This window comes from Dermacentor variabilis, chromosome 8 (assembly GCF_050947875.1).
Source record: "Dermacentor variabilis isolate Ectoservices chromosome 8, ASM5094787v1, whole genome shotgun sequence".
Taxonomy (NCBI): domain Eukaryota; kingdom Metazoa; phylum Arthropoda; class Arachnida; order Ixodida; family Ixodidae; genus Dermacentor; species Dermacentor variabilis.
The window spans coordinates 39518531-39539360 of record NC_134575.1 but is presented as its reverse complement, the minus strand read 5'-3'; the positions used below and the strand labels follow the sequence as shown (position 1 = coordinate 39539360).

The 20830-nt window shown below is 48.1% G+C and overlaps 1 protein-coding gene across 1 annotated transcript in view; it reads right to left on the bottom strand.

The window, feature by feature from the left end:
* The window catches only part of LOC142591368 (lysosomal alpha-glucosidase-like), a 36087-nt gene extending 17981 nt beyond the window's left edge, over window positions 1–18106 (bottom strand). Inside the window, exons 1-9 of the mRNA XM_075703694.1 lie at window positions 18101–18106; window positions 17480–17603; window positions 14835–15134; window positions 13000–13315; window positions 9687–9930; window positions 6871–7013; window positions 4671–4836; window positions 2886–2982; window positions 1324–1694 (exon numbers count right to left, since the gene is read on the bottom strand). Coding sequence (XP_075559809.1) covers window positions 1324–1694; window positions 2886–2982; window positions 4671–4836; window positions 6871–7013; window positions 9687–9930; window positions 13000–13315; window positions 14835–15134; window positions 17480–17603; window positions 18101–18106 — 1767 coding nt within the window. The remainder of the gene's footprint in view (window positions 1–1323; window positions 1695–2885; window positions 2983–4670; window positions 4837–6870; window positions 7014–9686; window positions 9931–12999; window positions 13316–14834; window positions 15135–17479; window positions 17604–18100) is intronic.
* Window positions 18107–20830: the final 2724 nt, after the last annotated feature.

Genomic DNA, 20830 nt, shown 5'->3' with positions numbered 1-20830 from the left:
AAAAATACTTAATTCTACCGGTTGCAGGCAGGAGAATACTGATTTAGGGCCTGAACAGTTCTTTAAAAATTTTTTTTCAGAACGTTGTAAGTTAAACCGAAGTACGAATTTCACAAGCCCGTATCTCGACCAAGAAAACTTCAGGAAAATACATCCGTTAGAGTCTATAAAGCCTACAAGTGTGGTGCAATAAGTGCACAATTTATGTAACATCGCTACAACGGTTATGACAGTTTTTCTAAGGTCTAAATCTGCTGAGTGTTGAGGCTTAAATCATTGGTATCTTTCAGAGAAATGTATAACGCATCAGTTTTGTCCGCTTCAGATGTCTCATTACGTGTCGTTTACAGAATTGAGTTATCGTTCTTTATTTGCAGGATTGAATAGTTTTAAACTTGCTACGTAAGTTCTTTTTTTTCATTTTGCAATTTTAAACAGCTAGTTCGCGCACGCACACAAATAGTTGGCAGCCTAAAAAGATTCTGCTTCCTACAGTTACACATTAACTTGCTTTTTTTTCTTTAACGCCGAAAACCTCGTTAGATTCGGCACAGCGAAGGATGAGAAAAACGATTTTTCCTCTGGAGCTCCCGACGTAGAGCCTGTTAAGTTAAAAAGTCAAGAGGAGAGGTAAGTCCAGGTCTGCTAGTGAACTACGTTTCTTTCAATAGTAAAACACGCAGTCGCCGTTCTGGAAATGCTTGGCTAAGCGAGAAAGACAAATGCACAGAAATGAACGAGTCGACGCCGGTCGACTTCACACCATATCGCCGTGACGTCATCAACTCTGACGGCACCTGCTCGAGTCTAGTTTCTTTACACCGCTGAGAAAACTGCTTCGTATTAAGGAGGATTGAAAGACTCGGCCTTCTTGCACTTTAGTCTTGCGCCAAAATGACTCAAGTACGAGAAAATACAGCGAAATCCGTGACGTCACAGAGATGTGCCCGAACTCGGGTTTTCCCGAAAAATTCAGGAAAGGGAAGTTTGATATTTTTTAGGGGGGGGGGGCAATGACAACAACACTCAGGTATCGGGCATTGGGTGAGCAATAAAAAAATTGAGGTGGTCAAGTTAATCCGGAGTCCGCCACTGCGTTTGGTGTCCTCATACCCGCTCCACTGTTCCATGGACGCTTTTTTCTGCTCCACTAACAGCCAACCCTTATACCCCCACATGAATGAAAATTAATGTTTAGATTAGGTTAGCTCGGTTAGCCTAGAACGCCCTGAGGTCCCATTCAAGTGCTGCTTCTTTAGTACACGTTTAAGCTCAGCGGACAGAATTAGTCGCCAGCGCGCTTGAAGAGGTCGCACCACTGACCAGCGTGAGCACAAACTTCATGTCTCGCTTGTGCAGGTCCTGCGCGAACTCCGGCAGACCAGCGAAGCGGATCTTGTCGTAGGTGAAGGGCCGCAGGGCCTCCATGTAGTCGGCGTCCAGCCACACCGCCTCGACGGGTATGCCGGCGCGCAGGTTGCGGCGCCGGGTCTCCTTGACCTCGTCGATGCTCGCGTAGCCCCAGCGGCTCAGGTGGAAGCCCAGGGCCCAGTACGGGGGCATGGCCGGCCGACCCACGAGCGCCGTGTACTGCTGCACCACCTCGGACGGCGTAGGCCCCAGGAACACGAACACGTCCAGAATGCCACCCGTCGTGCGGAAGGTCACCGAGGGACTCGGCTTGAGCAGGATGTCTGCGAGACGTCACCGTCGGGACGCTGTTGAGAGGAAGCCTCACACAAGCTTGGAGCTGTTGTCTACGTGAGAATAAGAAGCAAAAACGTTTTCCTCGGTACCCCTGATTTGATGAGTGTTTTGCTGTTGCATTGTTCAGTTTTAACGTATCCACTAGAGTCTTTGCAGGAGTACGTTTATCTAGGCCAATTACTCACAGGGAACCCTGACCATCAGAAGGAAATTTACAGAAGAATAAAAATCGGTTGTAGTGCATGCTACAGGCATTACCAACTGCTTACTGGGGGCGTATACCCTTGTTGTCGAAAATAAAGTTTGCAATCATCGCATTCCACCGATGCTAACACATGGAGCTCCTAGGAACTTGGAGGTTAAAAAAAGCTCGAGAACAAGTTCGGGACCACGAAAAGATTGATTGAATGAAAAATGATAGGCGTAACGTTAAGCGACAGGAAGAGTGCGTTGTGGATCAGAGAGAAAACCAACAGCCAATATTCATGTTGGCATTAGGAGAAATACATGGAGCTGGGCAGACCATGTAATGGATAGGGTAGATAACCGGTGGACCATTAGTGTCACAGAATGCCAAGGGAAGGGAAGCGCAGTCGAGGATGGCAGAGAATCACGCAGAGTGATGAAATTATGCAATTTGTGGGCGCAAGTTGGAACGAGCTAGCACAAAAGAGGGGCAATTGGAAATCACTGGGAGAGGCCTCCGTCCTCCAGTGGACAGACAACATAGGGTGATGGCGATGTTAACGACGACAAATTGCTCGATTTAAAAGAAAAACTGCGTATGTGACTGCAGAAAGCCGGTTTCACTATTTGGGCCAGCAATGTTTCCACCAGACTTGTTGAAAATTGCGAAATCACAAAGAACATCATAGCATGACGCTGACATCTATTAGCGCGGTTAACTTCTCACTCGAAACTGTTTTCAAATTGACTAACCTTGCGGACTTTCCGTGTAGCATGCGAACGCACGAGCGAGTGGTTATTCCCTAATATTTCTTTCTCTAAAGGTCCGGGAAATTGGTCTTGTGGCTATATGAGTAACTCGCCTACACCGCGCCAGAAAACTATCGGGCGTCGACAAAACTCATTCTTGAAAACATTCACACGGCAGCAGTGATAAATGTCGCAGCCGTGACTAGGATGGCCGTTGCGTCGCGTGCCAGCCCGTCGCTCACCCATGGCATTGCTGTTGAGCAGGAAGATGCCACAGCTCTCGCCAGTCTCCTCGTGCACCAGCATGAACGGGTGGCTGCTGTACAAGTTCTTGCCCTCCTGCGAACACACACACAGATGCAAAAAAGAAGAAGACACCCGTCATTTGGGCCTGCACGAACTATACGCTCGCCTGGAAGGGTCCTCGTAAACTGATTTCCCTAACTTGTTGAACAGTAAGAACGTTTATCGCACTGAAACAGGGGGAAGGCGGAAGATGGAAATTCAAGACGATGAACGAAACGAGAACAAGGTGAAAGCGAGAGCCAACGTTTCGACAAGTGGACTCGTCTTTTTGAAGGCCTTGAAAAAGACGAGTCCACTTGTCGAAACGTTGGCTCCTGCTTTCGCCTTGTTCTCGTTTTGCTCATCGCATTGCACTAAAAGGCATACAAAAATGACTGTGTCGGCGCCTGGATCCATAGCTGATACGGCTAGTTCACGATTCATTACAAAAAAGAAAGGCCGAGTCCCGTTTATCGGAACTTTCGTTTCTGTGAAGGATGCAAAAAAATATACGTTACGAAAAGTCGTTCTATTTCGAAAGCGTCGGATGTTTTATTTCCAACCCGGTGAAAAGAAAAGACATTATTGTAGGTATTGTACTCTGCCTGGAGTACAACAGCTATCTTCACGGAGTAGCTTTCGTGGAGTATCAAAGCTACTCAGATTTCTTTTTGGCAGGCGCTATCTCGATGCACAAAAGAACACAATATCTATATAGGCAACGTGAACGCTGCATCAGCAGCTGCCAATACCGCGCGAATGAGTGATACATTAAATTTTCCTCTCTATTTGGTGTAACCATTTGAACTTCTTGTAATGTAATCCTCGGCTCATACGAAGCATGAGAGCTGACGAGGTAGATGAAGTTTCGGTCCCCGTTCCGTTTAACCGATGTTTGTTAACATTGTTCCTATGCGTGGCCAACCAAAGATACCCTCGCCCCATTTATATGGTAGTTCTGTTTAAGCGACTTTTCGTTCGACCGGAGTCCACTGCATCTATTTTTCGCGCTTACACAAATTCTTGACCGGGCATTGCACAGCCGAGATGCTATAGCGCCTGCTGGAGTGTGGGGTAGTAGGTTAAGCCAAATGTGGGGTAATGGCAAACTCCCGCCACGCATGTCTGTCTGGTAACCCACCTTGCCTTCACACAAGGTCAATCGACTGCGTCTGCGGAAATTCCCTGCAAATAGGTGCTATTACAAAATGCTTTCGACGTATCACAGTATACTGCCCACATGCGGGACAACAGCATTCGTAAGTTCTCTCTCCGCCGTGGTGTCTAACCAGTGCTTTCATTCTTTCCTCATTCACTTGTCAAACGGTCTTGTTTGTCGTCTGCCTGGCTCACCGGGATTCGCAGCACGCTCTCAACTACGTGAGGCCTACAGCGACAAACAGATTCCACCGTGGGTCTATTACAAAGAATTGCCTCAACGTCCGCACTCAACATTCATCACGTGTCATCCTTTGAACCAAGACACGTACTTGGCCCATGGGCCAGCACTGCCTAACCTAAGCTAACCTAGCGCAACGAAGGCGCGTTTGTACTTTCTTAGAGGCACTAGTCTTAATGAGACACTTTAGTTTGGTGTTGAAGGGATGTGTTTTGCGCATGTCGTGTACCTCCGTTGCTAATTGTGCGCGTCATTTCATTTTTCGCATCCTTTCCATCTGGAGTAGCGCGCTAAGCATGCCGCCAGGCAAGCCTCTCTGGTATTCATCAAAGCTCTCTCTCACCGTAGGTGATCTCCCAGCGTTGAAGAGAGTGATCTTCTGCCAGTCCGTGCTCCGCAGCAGCGGTGACTTGACGTCTCCGACTCCGTACACGTAACGCGACGGGATGTAGGTGGACATCTGAAGGAACTGGTCGGCGAATACCAGTGTCGACAAGTTTGTGTGGAACCTGCAAGCGTGGACGTGAAAACTTTCGCGTGAAGTCATTACATGCTAAGACAGAAGCAAACGCGGTGCGAAAACTTTATTTGTACCAGAACAGCACACACTGAGAAAAGTAACACCCTCGAGGGTGGATTGCGTGTCGAAACACTATTTTTGCACACCATCCCCACTTCCCCTGAAAAATTCGTGAATGAGTGTATTCGTTAGCAGAACACCCTTAGTGCACCCTTTCATTAATTTTATGCCACTAGAAGGGTGTTTTGTGTGAAACACACACCTTGCGGAATTGAAGGGTGCTCGGACATTTACACGTTTCAAGCAAGTAAAAAAAAAGGTACGCGTTCCTATTTCCCAGCAGTTTGCGTCAAGTAATAGTTAGAGCACGTCATATAGACGGTAGTTTATGCATGTCAGCCTCTTACTTCATGTACATGACGGTCCCGGCGGTGAAGTGGAAAATACGCGGCGTTTCTTTTACATCCTGTACCGTCCCTTTCGAGATTTTTCGCCAGTGGCTACGTTTAAGTTCTAGCTTCGCGCTGTTTTACAGATCAGCTGGGAATCGTAAGCGAATAATGGAGCGTCAGCCAATCACAGTTCTTCAGGCACACGTTCTTTCAGGTGCAGCATCGGGACCGGCGCAGTGTTAAGGTCAGCAATTCTTGCGCTGATTCATGTAATGTCGGTTTGAATGAACGCTCGTATGTGCCCGAGGAGCAATCTACTACCGATACGAACGCGTTTATTTTGTAGGAGTGGTGCACCCTGGTCGTAAACTGGAATGACATGCAACTACTTTGTCCCCTTCTCTCCTTCCTGCATTTCAAATTTCACTGCTAACTTCGCTCAAACTGTTTCACCTTGGTGCGGATTTATATAGATTGAAGCACTGACAATCGTAACGTCAGCCTATCAGAGCAGGGTGAGGCACCACTGCACTGTTAAGGTGCCGTATTATTCTCCGTGTTTGTGTCGGCCGAGTGTTACCGGGGTAACGATTCCGACTGGGAATCTGCAGGTTCGAGTCCTGCATGCGGGCTGTGCCAGTTTTCTGTCTCGCTTCATATTTTGATACACACCTGGGAAAACACTTCCGGATTACTTCAGACAGATGACGGAGAAGACTTGGGCTTTGATAGAATGAACGATATCGCCGTAAAAATAAAAGGTAGTGTGCATTTCGACAAAACACATATCAGGGTAAAAAGTTGCAATTCCACAAAAAAAATCACCCTTTCAAACGGGTGCATTAATTCGCTTAAACACCCTTTTCAATTATGCGACGTTCATAGTTCACAGTGTAAGGAAGTTGGGTACAGAGATGCAAAAACACCCTTTCCTTAGCGTGTACTATTTGCATAGGACGCCTTCAATGTCAACCCTTCGGCCCTTTCGAGTCCCAGCAAAGAAGAACGATTTGTGAGGATGTTGACCATCACCTTCGAGTGCTGTTGCGCTTTTTTCAAAGGTTGCATGCTTTCTGTGCACCGTCCCTTTGCCGTTCAGGCGGCGAGACCTACAAGGACTTTTGTAGATTGAGATAGAAGCCTTTTCTGAGTGAGCCTTTTGGACGTTGGAGACATTTCCTACATGAATATGCGTTTAAGTGGCAAGATACAGGACCTTCGTGTAAATATCATTCATGTGGAACTACCCGCATGCGGTCGTATCTAGTGGTTTGGTGAATATGAAACGCCATACATCTAGACTGCCTGAGCTCATTAACTTCTATCATTACAGAGGGAATGCACCATGAGGGCGGCAAAAGGCTGCATTGAATGACTAGATCTTAAGAACTTTCCTCGCGACCTCAATTCTTTAAACTGTTTCGACTTTCTTTTACGATTCTGAACCAACTATAGCACAAGTACTTGGGATCTAATGTAAAAATTGCAGCGGGCAGAGGTCTTTAGAAGCTGCCGGCAGAACGGCATTATTTTTTTTTCCTTTCCGGTACAATTCGTGCAGAAAGTCGGCCTTCACGTCAGTCAGGTTTGCTATCCAACAAGGGTGATCACCGTAGCCAGCCGATACGTACACCACTTTTCTGGACACCGGCCGGATGATCTCGACGTCTCCAGCCGGGCTGACCGAGGTGTCGTACATCACCGGGAAGTAGTGGTCTCTCTTAGGCACGTTCGGCAGCGGTACCTCGTACCGCGACGACCTCGGGTCGTAAACCTGCGCGCATGGTTGCCGGTGCATAGATAGATTTTTTTTCACGTGACGCCATGGCCGCACCTGCTTCTCATCGTGCTAATACTCGAGCATGGTGGCCACGTTGACGTCGGTGCTCTGTTCTGCCTTTATTTTGGCGGTAACCGATTTTCAGCGGACTATTCCTGTTGTCGATTCGCCGTCCTGGATTTTTGTTTCTTTTTTTTGGGGGGGGGGGGTCTTGGTTCGGGCCCAGCAAGCTTAGCGGTTCGAACAAACCTATGCCCTACAACAAACCGCTGGAACGCCCGATTCCTCGCCAAGGAGGGCGACTCTTCTTGTAAACTTTAAAAAATTATGGTGTTTTGCGTGCCAAAACCACTATTTGATTATGACGAATGCCGTAGTGGAGGACTCCGGAAATTTCGACCACGGGGGTTCTTTAGCGTGCACCTAAATCTAAGTACACCGGTGTTTTCGCATTTCGCCCCCATCGAAATGCGGCCGCCGTGGCCGGGATTCGATCCCGCGACCTCGTGCTCAGCAGCCCAACACCATAGCCACTGAGCAATCACGGCGGGTCGTCTTATAAACTGGCGGGTGTCCGGCGGTAGAGATTGAGACCCGCCCCTTCCACAACCGAGCCGTGCGTCCTACTCACTCAGTCACGACTGCGATTGTCAAATGCTGTCGCACGGTTGTGTTTTTTGCTTAGGCAGCTTCTCAATGTGTCAGTACCCTAAAAGGCCGGTCACGAAGATGTAAACGCGAAGCATCTATACAACGTCAAGCGCGATTTATTGAAACTGCTGAAACAATCTTAATAAACATACCTTCTTTATCTCTGTTTGGCTGATCTGTATAACCGATGAAATATGCCCGGACCACAATAAATCATTTCTGAACTTTTGGCATTCCTGAATTTCTTACACTTGGAACGATATTGAGTTTCTTGCATATTTTGTGTATGTTCGTGGTTTACAACAAAACGCTAGGTTCAAAAGTAATGTTCTTGTTGTCCATGTGATTCTCGGAAGTGCTCGGCAGTGCAGCAACGCTTCGGGCAAATTGTGTTTCATATCCTTCCTTATTATTTTTATATAGAAACCAACATTCCAAAGCAGATTCATGCCATACGAGACAAATAAGCTACACACTAGATTCAGCCACTGCAGCAAGTCGCAGTTATAAAACGAAGCGAAAAAAACACCACTTCAAACAGTATTTTTGTCAATTAAAGTCAGGAAATAGTGAAACGATGGAAACGTCTGTTAGTCGCTCGGGCCCACCTTTAGGAGGGTCACGGGTACGTGAACCACTGTGTAGCTCCCAGCAAGGTTGCTTGTAACCGTAAAAACAACGTGATGGAGAACGGCCATATCTGCATTCGAGTGGCCACAGCTGATGAAAAAAATTGCGTCAAATACAAATATATTGCGCGAGATTAGTGTTCAGTAGTCAAACTGCGCGATTTGCACATATATTTCAACTTCCAATCCACACTTCGCGTGTAACGTTGTGCATGTTGGAGAACAAATTCGACCTTCGCTCACACAAAGTTCACGGGCCCATGAGAAACGAACGTTAGGGAGTAATTGTCTTAATTTGAATTTGAGTGTATTCGCATGACGAGGAACCTCCTAAGTTTTCGCTGAAGACGCCATATGCAGCGACTGAGTTTTAATGACGAATGCGCGAGTCTTACACGGGACGAAACGTTATACGCGAGAGCTTATCGTGTCGCATATATTCGCGCGAGAGGCTCAAGTCCACACATCCTGTTGGCTTATTGGCTACGGCCTTGCACTGCTATAGGCACGAAGGTAGCGGGTTCATGTCCCAGCCCTGGCGACCGCATTTCGCTGAGGGCAAAAAGCAAAAGAAAATTTTGTTTATTGTGCATTAGCTGAATGTTAAGGAAACCCAAGTGATCAAAATTACTCCGCCGTCACCCTCTATGGCTTACAGTGTTATCAGATCATGGTTTTCGGGCACTTAAAACTCAGGAATTTAATTTGAAGCCTCAAACCCACACTTAATGAGTCATCTTTTCTTGAGTCCAAACTGAGTCCTTTTTCCAACCTATCGTTTCCCGTGCACTGTAAACCTATTTGCACCCTTAAAGGTGCTCTCTGCCTATAACTCCCACCGTTACACTTTTTACGGGTGCAAGAGTGAGAGGCATACGCCGACTTGCCCCCTTAAGGGCGATTTCCGTCTATAACTGTCCCCTTTACACTTTTTGCGGGTGTAAGAGTGGAAGACATACGCCGATTTGCACTCTTAAGGGTGCATTCTGTCTATAATTCCCACAGTTACACTTTTTACTGGTGTAAGGTTGGGAGACATACGCCGATTTGCACTCTTAAGGGTGCTTTCTGTCTAAAGCTCCCACCGTGACACTTTTTAAGGGTGTAAGAGTGGAAGACATACGCCACTTGCGCCCTTAAGGGTGCTTTCTGTCTATACTACCCCATTACACTTTTACGGGTGCAAGAGTGGAAGAGATACGCCAATTTGCACCCTTAAGGGTGCTTTCGGTCTATAACTCCCACCCTTACACATTTTACGGTTGTAAGAGTTGGAGACATAGGCTGATTTGCTCCCTTAAGGACCCTTAAGGAGCCTTAAGGATGAAGCCAAAATAAGTTTACAGCGCATGCACGCGCCCGCTGCACGAGCAGGACGTTCGCTTACCCTGATGCGGGCGGTGTTGTCGTTGTAGTTGATGACCTCGACCTGGACTGCACGGAGGTCGTCGGGCAGCCCCGACGGCGTGACGCGGACGGCGCGCACGACGGTCCTCGTGGGCGACCGCTGGATGGTGTCCACCTTGTAGCCCAAGTAATTGGCCGGGTAGAAGCAGGCCGGTGGCAGCTGGAAACCCGGCTCCAGGTTCTCCGCCGACGCGTTCACGGGCTCGAAGCAGCAGCCGCGGGTTCTGCGACCCGTGCGACATGTGGTTGGAGCACGAGGTCTTTCGCGGAGGCAGCGCGATAATTTGTGCAGGTTGAAGGTTACTCTTCGTGTGCCTGCGTACGTGCGTGTGTGTGTACGTGTGTGTTTTGAGACGGTACTTCAGCACGGGTCAATAAATAAATAGAAAAAAACGCTCCCGTTCTCTGCAGTAATCTCCGTCTGATCCTATGTTTACTTCACCCAAACTTCGCCGCGGTTGCGCAGGGACGATCTGCGCATATTACGGCACCATTGAATGGAACACGGACATGTGATGGGGACACTCAGATTGTATACGCTTGATACCTTTTTATTTACTTTCTCAGACTCTTTTTTAAATAATGCTTCACTGGAGTAGAAGATTCAAATTGTGGTGCGCGCTCGAGACTGAGCGAAGGATGTTCTGACACAACTAGACACGCTTGCTTAGGGTCACATCGTCCGGCCATCAGTGCCAACCATAGCTGAACGCGTTGGTCCTCGCCAGAATAACGAAGCTAAGTGACATTGTTTTTGGCTTAGTTCATTCTGATCGGTCCATGCCCTAGCTGAATGCGCATGCCCCTCGACAACATCGCTTAAGCTAAGGATCATTGTGCCTGGCCACTCGTTGATGGCAAAGCCTCCTAGGAACTTCAACCGCTGACGTTTCTTCCACTGCACCTCACTAGTTCAGGCATACTCGTTTAATGGTACGGTCAATTATGATGCCGATCACGACGATCGCCTCTGTAGCCCTTACGGCAAACTCTCAGCAAACCGTACGCATCCGCCACGAGCGGGCGTACAGTACCAGTACAGCAATTGCAACTTGAGGTACTTTTGGCGTTCTTAGGGCACTTGAAACCACTTTCCGGCATCTGTGCCTGCACCTAACCGCTCGCCTTTCGCTTAATACAGCAGATGCCGCTGTCTGGCGGCAACTGCAGACCAATTCATTTCCTTGTCTCCACATGCTACATATCTTTCATCCCACCCTGTACCCTTCCTATTGTCCCCACTGTGGGGCCAAACCCACGGTGTATCACTCCATATGGGAATGCCCTAACCCTTCAGGTGTTCCTCCTATACCCAACCCTACCCTTTCCTCTTGGGAGTCTGCGCTGCTCAGCACAAGCCAGCAGGAACAGCAACGGCTGATCCAGCGGGCTCGCGAAGTCGCGCATGGCAATGGAGCCCTGGACTGAGGGCCCCACTCATCGAGGAAATTTTCTACTCGCTTTACGAAATAAATGTTTATTCTCTCTCTCTCTCTTCACGTCGGCTTGGGTCACTGGGTCTCTGCCACTGTCGCTCTTCAATTAACTTCTGTGACGCCAACATGGGTTCACCGGCCTCGGGGTACGCGCCGCTCTTCAACGACGAAAAAGGACCCCAAATATTATCCGGTGCTGTGTGGTATAGAATCCGCGTACATATATTCAGACATTCTTCTTTCAATGGAGAGCCTTCAGCGAGCCGGCAATCTCGGCATTTGCGGATACCGGGTTTCAGCAGAGATGTAGGGCGGCAACAACGCTCGTAGCGACATCTGGTGACGCAGTGTCTCACAAGAGAGCGTGCAAAACTAACACTGCAGTAACTTAAACCTGCTACTTCAGCGCTGGTGAAAAGCGTTGGTAGGACCATAATGGTTAACGTGCAGCAATTCTACAATGTTTTTTTTCGGCGATAATATTATATATATATATATATATATATATATATATATATATATATATATATATATATATATATATATATATATATATATCAGCGCAATCTTTTCGGCGGTGCAGCAAGATGGCGCCGTGTGTCCATTCCGGCATTGCAATATTGCTTCTAGGCTAATCACAGTAACGTCGACGTCCACCGTGAGAAGGGTTCTACCGGAGTTTTGTTGGCTTGGCAAGAGTAACAGATTAGTTCATAAAATCGGGATAACAGATAACGGTTTTCAATATGTTTCTTCTCTTCCTTCCCTGTCCTACTATGCGAAGCTGCCGAAAGTTGACTAAGGAACCGTTGCTGCTGATTTGCATGCGGCATTCCTCAACTAATTGTCTATTTAACCGGTTACAGCACGACACAAGTGCATAAAAAACCATCCGATGCTTAGCCATAGTTGTGCCACAAAAGTTGCAGTTTTCGCCCGAAAGGCGACGCATTGATTGCAATAGCAAATTATTGACAGCTATACAATGTAAGGGTTCCTAGTTTCATCAGGTGCATAAACTGCTGTGGACATTCGCTTACAAACTGAATGAGCACGCTGCCGTCACGCACGCACACGCAAACACGACTATATCTCAATCGATGACCGCACACACTCGAAGTCAGAAAGCTGCCCTGAGGAAGAGTGGCAGCAGCGGCGAGCGAATTCCCCTCCACGCTGCCTCTAACTTCAATGCGAACCAAGCGCGCGAGAACACAGCGCATGCGAAGCAACCAGCCATCTCGGGCCGCGTAGCCTTCGAATCCGCCACAGATTGCTTCCAAGATGGTCGGCCGCGCTCAGCCGTCGTAGCCGGAGCAGAAGAGGAGATGCTCACTCACCTTCTCCTCCCAGTCCGCGCAGAGCAGCACGGTGCTTGACTCGCGGCTTTTTTTGCGGATTTCTGCCCGCACCTTCACCACGCCTAACTCTTTCTCTCTCATTCCTGCTATCCCGACGCAGAACAGCAAGCTAGAGAAGTCAACCTCAAACCTGTTACTCTTGCGTTTCGTAAATAATGTGTCTACCTCTGATTGAACCGGATTGACTTGACTGATTGCATCGATTGGACAGATTGGAAAGATTGCCACGGGCTCCCGCATTTACACGAAACGAGAACATGGCGAAATCTGCGAGTGTCCAGATTAGCCCCCCGAGTCCTTCCCAGTTGGAAGGCACTGTGTAACCTTCCGTTCTGTGGTGTTTATGTACGAGAACCACGACCGTGAATATGACGACATTCAAAGTGCAAACGAAGAAACGGCATTCAAACAGAGGCATCGGATCAGCGGCTACAAGCTGCCCCCCCCTTTTCCCCCCTCCCTCCTCCGCTCCCCGAACGAAGGGTCTGCAGCTCACCGGCAGGACTCGTGGCTCGGGGCTGACTCCGGGTGGCAGTCGACGCGTTGACTCTCCCACACCTGGCTGCATATGGGGCTCTGGATGACCACGATCTCCTTGACGTCGCCCCTGCTGGGCATCGGGCCAACTCTGCCGATGTTCGCGTAGCCTTCGTCGTCGACGACCGCGTTGTCGCCGTACACCTGGGCCATCATCCTCGGCTCGCCCGGGTGCTCCGGCGCGGCGCGACGGTCGCTGGCGCTGCCGGCCACGCGAGGTGGCGCTGCCGGCGAGTGTCGTCGACCGTCTCCGTGACCGCGACTCAGGTCGGTGGCTTTCGAAAAAAAAAAATGTCTCCGGTGGCATGTCACACCCGGTATGCTAACCTATTAATCTCAAGATCAATTCAGCAGATGAATAATCCGCGTTCCTGCATTTTTTAACGCTAACATTTTCCCCGGTAAAGGACAACAGCACTGTTACACCCAGCAACGCACTTAAGGATGTTTTCTGCCTATAACTCATACTTTTAAACCCACGCGGTATAAGGGCGTGAGTTACAGACGAATTTGCACCTTTAAGCACCCTTAAGGGTGTAAATCTGTGGACATTGTGCGTCGCTGTTATTCGGTTTAGCGGGAAATCTCTCCAGCAAAGGTCTTTCTTTCCCCAGATGCCTTTTTCCACGTTACGTTCACCTGAAATCCAGTCAGCAAACGACACCACCGCAAGTTTAGTATATACACTCGCACGCGCATGTAAAATGTTGTTTTCCTAGTCTTCACTGACGCCTCATTCACCGAAACTCGCCGAGACTCACAGTCACGTGTTAGAAGCTGGGACCACTGAATTCGAGGCTGAATTCGAGGCAAATATTCGAGGCTGAAGACTTGGTCACAACTCAGCCCCAACGTAAACGAGTTACAACGAAATTACTTCTCTTCTGTAAGCTATACACTACAAAACTTGAAAACAGGCCTGTTTCGAGCTGATAGCGAGGCATTAACAAGTCTAGCGCGATCGACACGCTCACGAGCGATTATGTAGAAAATCACACACGCACGCTTTTTCCACTTTGACACTCCTAATGCGAAAGCGTTAAGGATGTCTACAGAATGTATATATCCATCCAGTTTGACGCTCCACATGCGACAGCATTAAGAAGGTCTAAAAATGTATATATTCACCCACTTTGACACTCCTATGTGAAAGCATTAAGAAGGTCTACAGAATGTATATATCCATCCACTTTGACACATCCTAATGCGAAAGCATTAAGAAGATCTACAGAATGTATATATCCATCCACTTTGACACTCCCAATGCGACAGCATTAAGAAGGTCTACAGAATGTATATATCCATCCAGTTTGACGCTCCACATGCGACAGCATTAAGAAGGTCTACAGAATGTATATATCCATCCACTTTGACACTCCCAATGCGACAGCATTAAGAAGGTCTACAAAATGTATATATCCATCCACTTTGACACTCATAATACGAAAGCATTAAGAAGGTCTATAGAATGTATATATCCATCCACTTTGACACTCCCAATGCGACAGCAATAAGAAGGTCTACAGAATGTATACATCCATCCACTTTGACACTCCTAATGCGAAAGCATTAAGAAGGTCTACAGAATGTATATATCCATCCACTTTGACACTCCCAACGCGACAGCAATAAGAAGGTCTACAGAATGTATATATCCATCCAGTTTGACACTCCTAATGCGAAAGCATTAGGAAGGTCTACAGAATGTATACACCCATCCACTTTGACACTCCTAATGCGAAAGCATTAGGAAGGTCTACAGAATGCATATATCCATCGTTTTCTTGCGCCCACCTGTCGCTGTGGCGGCCGCCGACCCATTGGCGGCTCCAGGTCCCCCGGCCCGCTGACGCAACGCGCCCATGAAGCTCTCAGGCAGGTCGGCCACGCGCAGCTTAATGGTCATCGTGGGCTCCGGCTTGGGCAGCGGCTTGTCCCGCGGAGAGAAGGGCCGACCCGCCGACATGATGTAGAAGAGCGACACCAGGATGACGCAGGACGACAGCAGCATGACGACGCCGAACGAGTACATCACCGCCGTCGGTATGCGCAGCGCCCCACCCGCTGACTTGTCGTCGCCCGAAAGGAGCTTACCTGCAATGGCAACGAGGAGGCGTTGCCCCCCCTCCCCATTGCATCTTGTGTATACTGTTTACGCTTCGGACCTCTCCATTGATCTCACCTTCCGCGCCAACCATGCGCAAACTATAGCTACAGTTATCACGCAGCTTAGCTGCGACGGGACCGAAAAAGTGGGGCTAAAAGTCGGACGCATATAAACTACGCGCTTGAAGTTTGTGCTTTTCCGGTTCCGGCCTTGCCTCAGATTGTATTCGTTTGTTTTTGACGTAATTGGAAATATGTCAAGATTGCTATTTTTATTATTCAACCATGCCCAAATTACAAGCGCAGTTATCACGTAGCCCTCGAAACGCATTAGACAGTGTTTCTAAAATTGGGGCACGTAGAACCCCAGAGTTCAGTTATACATTCTGGGCGCACGTTTTCTTTTCTGTGCAGTCTATCCATCTCTGCAGGCAGTCAGCGGACCCAGGTCCTACAGGGGGCGCGAAGCATTTGAGGACACGGCTTCGATTGGGCCAAATGCAATATTATCATTCCATTTCTCTATAGGCGCTTAACATCGCCTTCGCCAGACCCTCTGTCAGGAGAAGACAACAAAGGGTCTAGCGCATTTATTTTTGGGCAGCAGCTTCCAGTGGGACGCAGGAGATGGATTCACAATATTCGTCTTGTACGCGGCCACGGTCACTTGAAGATCGCCACCTACTTGAACTTGGCAAAATACTCTGTTTCTCGGGCTGTGGCAAAGGCTTGCGTTCAACAGAAGTATGTGACAACGTATAGAAACATGCATTGCAAGCGGTCAGGCACAATTTAAGCGGTTAAATTTTTCCAGAAGTGTGGGAAGCCCCCACGAAGGAGAACAATGAAAAGCCAACGATGACCATTGCCCCAGCCGTTTCGGGTGGCAGAGCTTGCAGTCAGACTGTGTGCGCACGAGATCATTAGGCACCGGGCCCATATCACATATATACGTGAACCAAGTTGGAATATATACGTGAACCAAGAGAGGCTGCCTCTGAACTTCTCCGGACACATCACCCTCGATGTGTAATGTTGGTTCACAATGTTTGAACATCCTATGACGTACAAAGGCCGTAACTGAGAGAAAGTCTAATAAGTCAATGTTAAAAACTAGCTAAAGGCTGGTAATGTGGAACAACTGGACAATATACGCACATCACCTAATACCATTATACAGTTGTTATCAGTGCTATATTCAATCAGTTTTATTATTTAAATATATGCAAGAGAAACAATGTTAATATTCTATAACAAAGGTGTTAAGTCAAATTTCATTATAACAAAACGGGATATAACGAAGTGAAATTTCCACTGAAATCCCCAGAGGTTCATGTTACAGTACATGCAATAATAGATATAACGAAATTATGGATAATAACGAAGTAATCTTAACTGGTTCTTCAACTTCTTTATAGCTAGGTTTTACTGTATTCCTGCTCTTTCTGAAGTTGTCAGTATGTCCTCCTTTGCCTGGCGCACCCTGTACTCTTGAGCCGACACCTGATCTTGGTACCTCATGTTGCCATTTGCTCATTTTGACTTCACTGCACTTATATCGGCCTCGTACCAACTGTTATAGAGTCCACGAATCGCCTAAAAATGTTTAAAGGATGTCCGCAGAGAGCTTGTTGGCTTTTAGCTTCCGATTTCCCGGTTGAAGCTGTTGCGCTTCAACTTTTCACTTGTCCTGTGCAATCTATGAATCACATTGCACTCGTCTAATTCGCACTGCTGTACTCAGTTCAGCCTCTTAATTAAAATTTCATGGCCCTTGAAAAGTCCCTCGACAGTACTATACGTATATGCAAAGTATAAAAGATGTTCATCGAGGATAAATGAATACGCTGTCCCCATGACAGCCTGTGGAGCCACGGACGCTTCAGCCCAGAGGCACAAACATAGCCACAGTTATGTCAAAAGCTGACGCCTCTGAATTCTCCGCCACTCCCCCCCCCCCACCCGAAGTCTATGAAAAGCAATAAGCATGCCAGAAGCGATCTTCTTATTCACAAATTACATTTGATGACGATAAGCAGCACTCGCCTAGCCAAAAAAAAGGAGTTACGCAAGGTTTCAAGGTGACAACAATGAATCTAGATGTGCAGCCCCAATTCATCTTCGAAAGAAACTAGACCACTGCATGCAGAAACTGTTTCATACGCCAATCATCTTAACCGCGAAGCTGGCTGCCGCAGTGCACGAAGTCAAAAAGACTACGGTTTGTGTACGGCTAGTCTAAGTTCAATTTTACGTGCAAAGTGGAACACAGCAATCGCCTTACAAAGCGAGTCTGAGCGTAAGAAAGTGAGAAGGCCGGAGTGCCCGAGTACCGGTGATGGGTGCCTCCTCCATGTTGCCATTGTCATCCAGGCGCACCTCCTGGAAGATCTCGCCTTCGTTGGCGTCTTCGACGTTGCGCCGGGACGCCCTGCGCTCCATCTGCTCCTGCGCTGCCTGCGCAGGTGAGTGCAGAAAGCGGCTGACGTCATACCTCCAGCTGCGAGTGGCGCCATGTGTTACGAGGGCTCAGGTTGGTCTCTCAAGTGGCCTCCGAGATGCGCGTGTACACTTGCTGTCGCGTCTGGGCTAACCCATTAAGAAATAAGTCCTAGGGTGCATCCCAGCTCTGGCCAGCAACGAAGATGGTCTACGTGTAGGTAGCTAAAGATACAGCTTCGAGCTCAACTAAAGCAACGCGTCGGACACCGTCTGGGAGACGATGGGAAGGCGGTTCTGTGATGTGACGCCACCTAGTGGTGGCAATAAAAAGTTAAGGAAGTACTCATATTTTTGTGTTTTAGCTCTCTTGCTTGTGCGAACCTATGAAAAACACGACTTACATTAGGCACATAGGAAAACGTGGCTACATATTTTTTCTGTGCGGACGACTTTCACATAGATTTTTTTAGCTTCCTGCGCAGCCGCCATCTTATTTTGGACGGCAAGCTAACCTGCATCGTTTTTGACTTCCATGCTGTCTTCACGAACCTGTATTCTTTGATGTCTTGACCAGAATTGGAACGAGACTTCACATAGTCACTGTCCGCTTCACCGTTTACTTCGCCCCGGCGGCGACTATCGTAATGCAGCCTGAAGGCCATTCATGTGGAAGTGCAACAGAAAGGACTCTTGCATACGGTGCCGCTGTCGTATTCGTGTTGTTGCTTATCAATCGCCGCTTCAGCTGCATGTTTCAACAGTTGCAGGCTATCAAGGTGCAGATTCTAGGCCCCTTGGTGAACCTATTCAGTTGGTTGTGTCGGTGGCATTTCGGTGCCGTATAACACGTGCTACTCAAATGACATACGTTGCCTCCGAGATTTCGACTAATATATCTGTGCATTTTCTCTGCTTTCTTGTCAATGTTTCTTTTGTTTGCCTAATTATACGTGCACAATAGGCCTTCACACAATATGATGTGACACTGCAAATAGTGCGCATCGTTATAGTATGTAAAATTTTGGTTGACTAGGCATCTCGGAGGCGCTTATGACATGCGAGAGGCTTCGCAAACCGGTGTAGGCAATAAGTGATATAACAAGCGAAACAAAATAAAGCACGAAGTGAAGAGACAATTTCTTTAGTACGTGCCCGCTCAACCAGCGCTACGTGTCACGCCAGCGACGACAGAAGCGAGGCATATCTGGCCTTTCCAGGGCACGAGGGCAAAAGGAAAACTTCAGTTGAGAAATGCGAAGAATGCGAGTTTGGTACTCGCTGGTGGCAAGTATTTTTTCGTCCATCTTAACTTCCCTTTATGTTATCCTTTCTACAGTTAAAAAAACTAATAACATCCCTTATGCTCTCCTTGGCGTCATCTGTGGGCTTTCATATGGTTGTAGCTTCAACTATCCCAGCTGTCAATCTAAATTATTTAATGACGGGGCACATAAAAGGGCTCTCCCAATTTTATATTTCATGCCAGCCGCATATTTCGGAGGAGATGCGCACAAACCCTTTCAATTAGCTCAACGGCATCGTACTCGCCGTCGCTGGCAGTGAACGCGAGCGCTCTTTTTTAACTAAAACTGTACGTACACATTTGCGCGACTAATGTGACGCCGGAAATAAAGCAAGCCGCTGCGATTTCTGGGTGTTGTGTGGTCGAACAAAGACCGATAACAAGCGAAATCGGCTCTCAAAAGGCTCTTTATCCACCGACTCGTGTGGCTGAAAGCGACCGTCGTTGGTCAGTCTGCAATGTTTCGCAATGCTCGAGCCTCGTCGCAATCGATACGTCACACACTGCGCCTGCCACTCCGAAATTTCGCTCTGCCCCCTCCCGCCCCACCCCCTCCAACTAAGCGAAATCGTTCTGCCGTCCCCGTGCTTGACACCGATAGGCCCTAGATTATGCATGGCGTCACCGGCCCAGTGTTCGGCAGAAAGTTTCGCAACACCACCCGCATAGCGTGCCGTAAAGCTAACTCAAGTACTGCCCGTACACGTCTCTACGCCTTCTCCCTTCCTTCTCTCTCTTACCCTTCTCCCTTCCCCCAGCGTAGGGTAGATAACCAAACCCTGGAGTGATTAACATCCCTGCCTTCCTAAAGCTAACTCAAGTACTGTCCGTACACGTCTCTACACCTTCCTCCTCCCTTCTCTCTCTTACCCTTCTCCCTTTCCCCAGCGTAGGGTAGATAACCAGACCCTTGACTGATTAACATCCCCGCCTTCCTATATTCCTCTCTCTCTCTCTCTCTCTCTCTCTCTCTCTGGGTCCCAGTGATCGCCGATCGCGTCCTCCGAAGTGACTCCCTCAGAAATCGTTCCGGGCTGGAATCCACGCTTCGCGCGCTCACCGTTTCGAGGCGGAGGCCTAGAGATGGACGGCCGGGATGCGCGACGGCTTCTTCTTCCTTTGGCCCCGAGCCACGCACCGCCGGTAAGCTCCTCGCGCTAGCCTGCCCCCTGCTTCTTCTTTCTCGGCTTTTTCATTTTCTGTGAAGAAACGAACGGTTTGAGCAATTTTAACGTGTAGTGGAAAGTCTAAAGGAATAAGCAAAAGAGGGCTCTGAGCCCGGCCTAACGAGACAAGACGCTTATTTCGTTTCACATTGTTTTTCCTTTAAAGAAAACGTAATAATCGCAGTACTCGCACCGCCCGATTCATTGCCGATCTCCCCGAGTGGGTTGCGCCATTTCGCTGAGGAAGAAGATCAAGAACAAGGTACAGCAGGTTGCTTTTCATCCAGCCGGTAAGTTCCCAGTTATGTATTTGTTTTGGTGACGGTATAGGTTATGTGGTGAGTGGGTACATCGTTCTAATCAGAGGAATATCAGTGGACGGAATAACGGGAAACACGGAAACCGAGATTAAGACCGGAAGGTGAGGAAGGAGGAAGTCGGAAGAACAAGAAGGCAGAACCCCATACCTTGTGCTGGTCATTCTCGTGATTTTTGCTGCTTTCTATCTTGTTCCCTGGCCTTACCCCGAGCACGACGTCTTTACCTGTCACTTCCCATTCACATCTCCGTAGCCGCGTAAGCTAATTCGACCATCTTGTTGCGTCTGGCAAAGCGCATATCATTTGTTATTCCGAAGGCATTATATGTCCAATGAGATAGAAAAGCTGGCGTGTTCCGTACCGAGTGGTAACAAATATCATCATCATCAGTGACGTCACCGGCGTCTTGTATGACGTTAGTACCAATACAAAATTAAAGTTAGAACAAGTTAT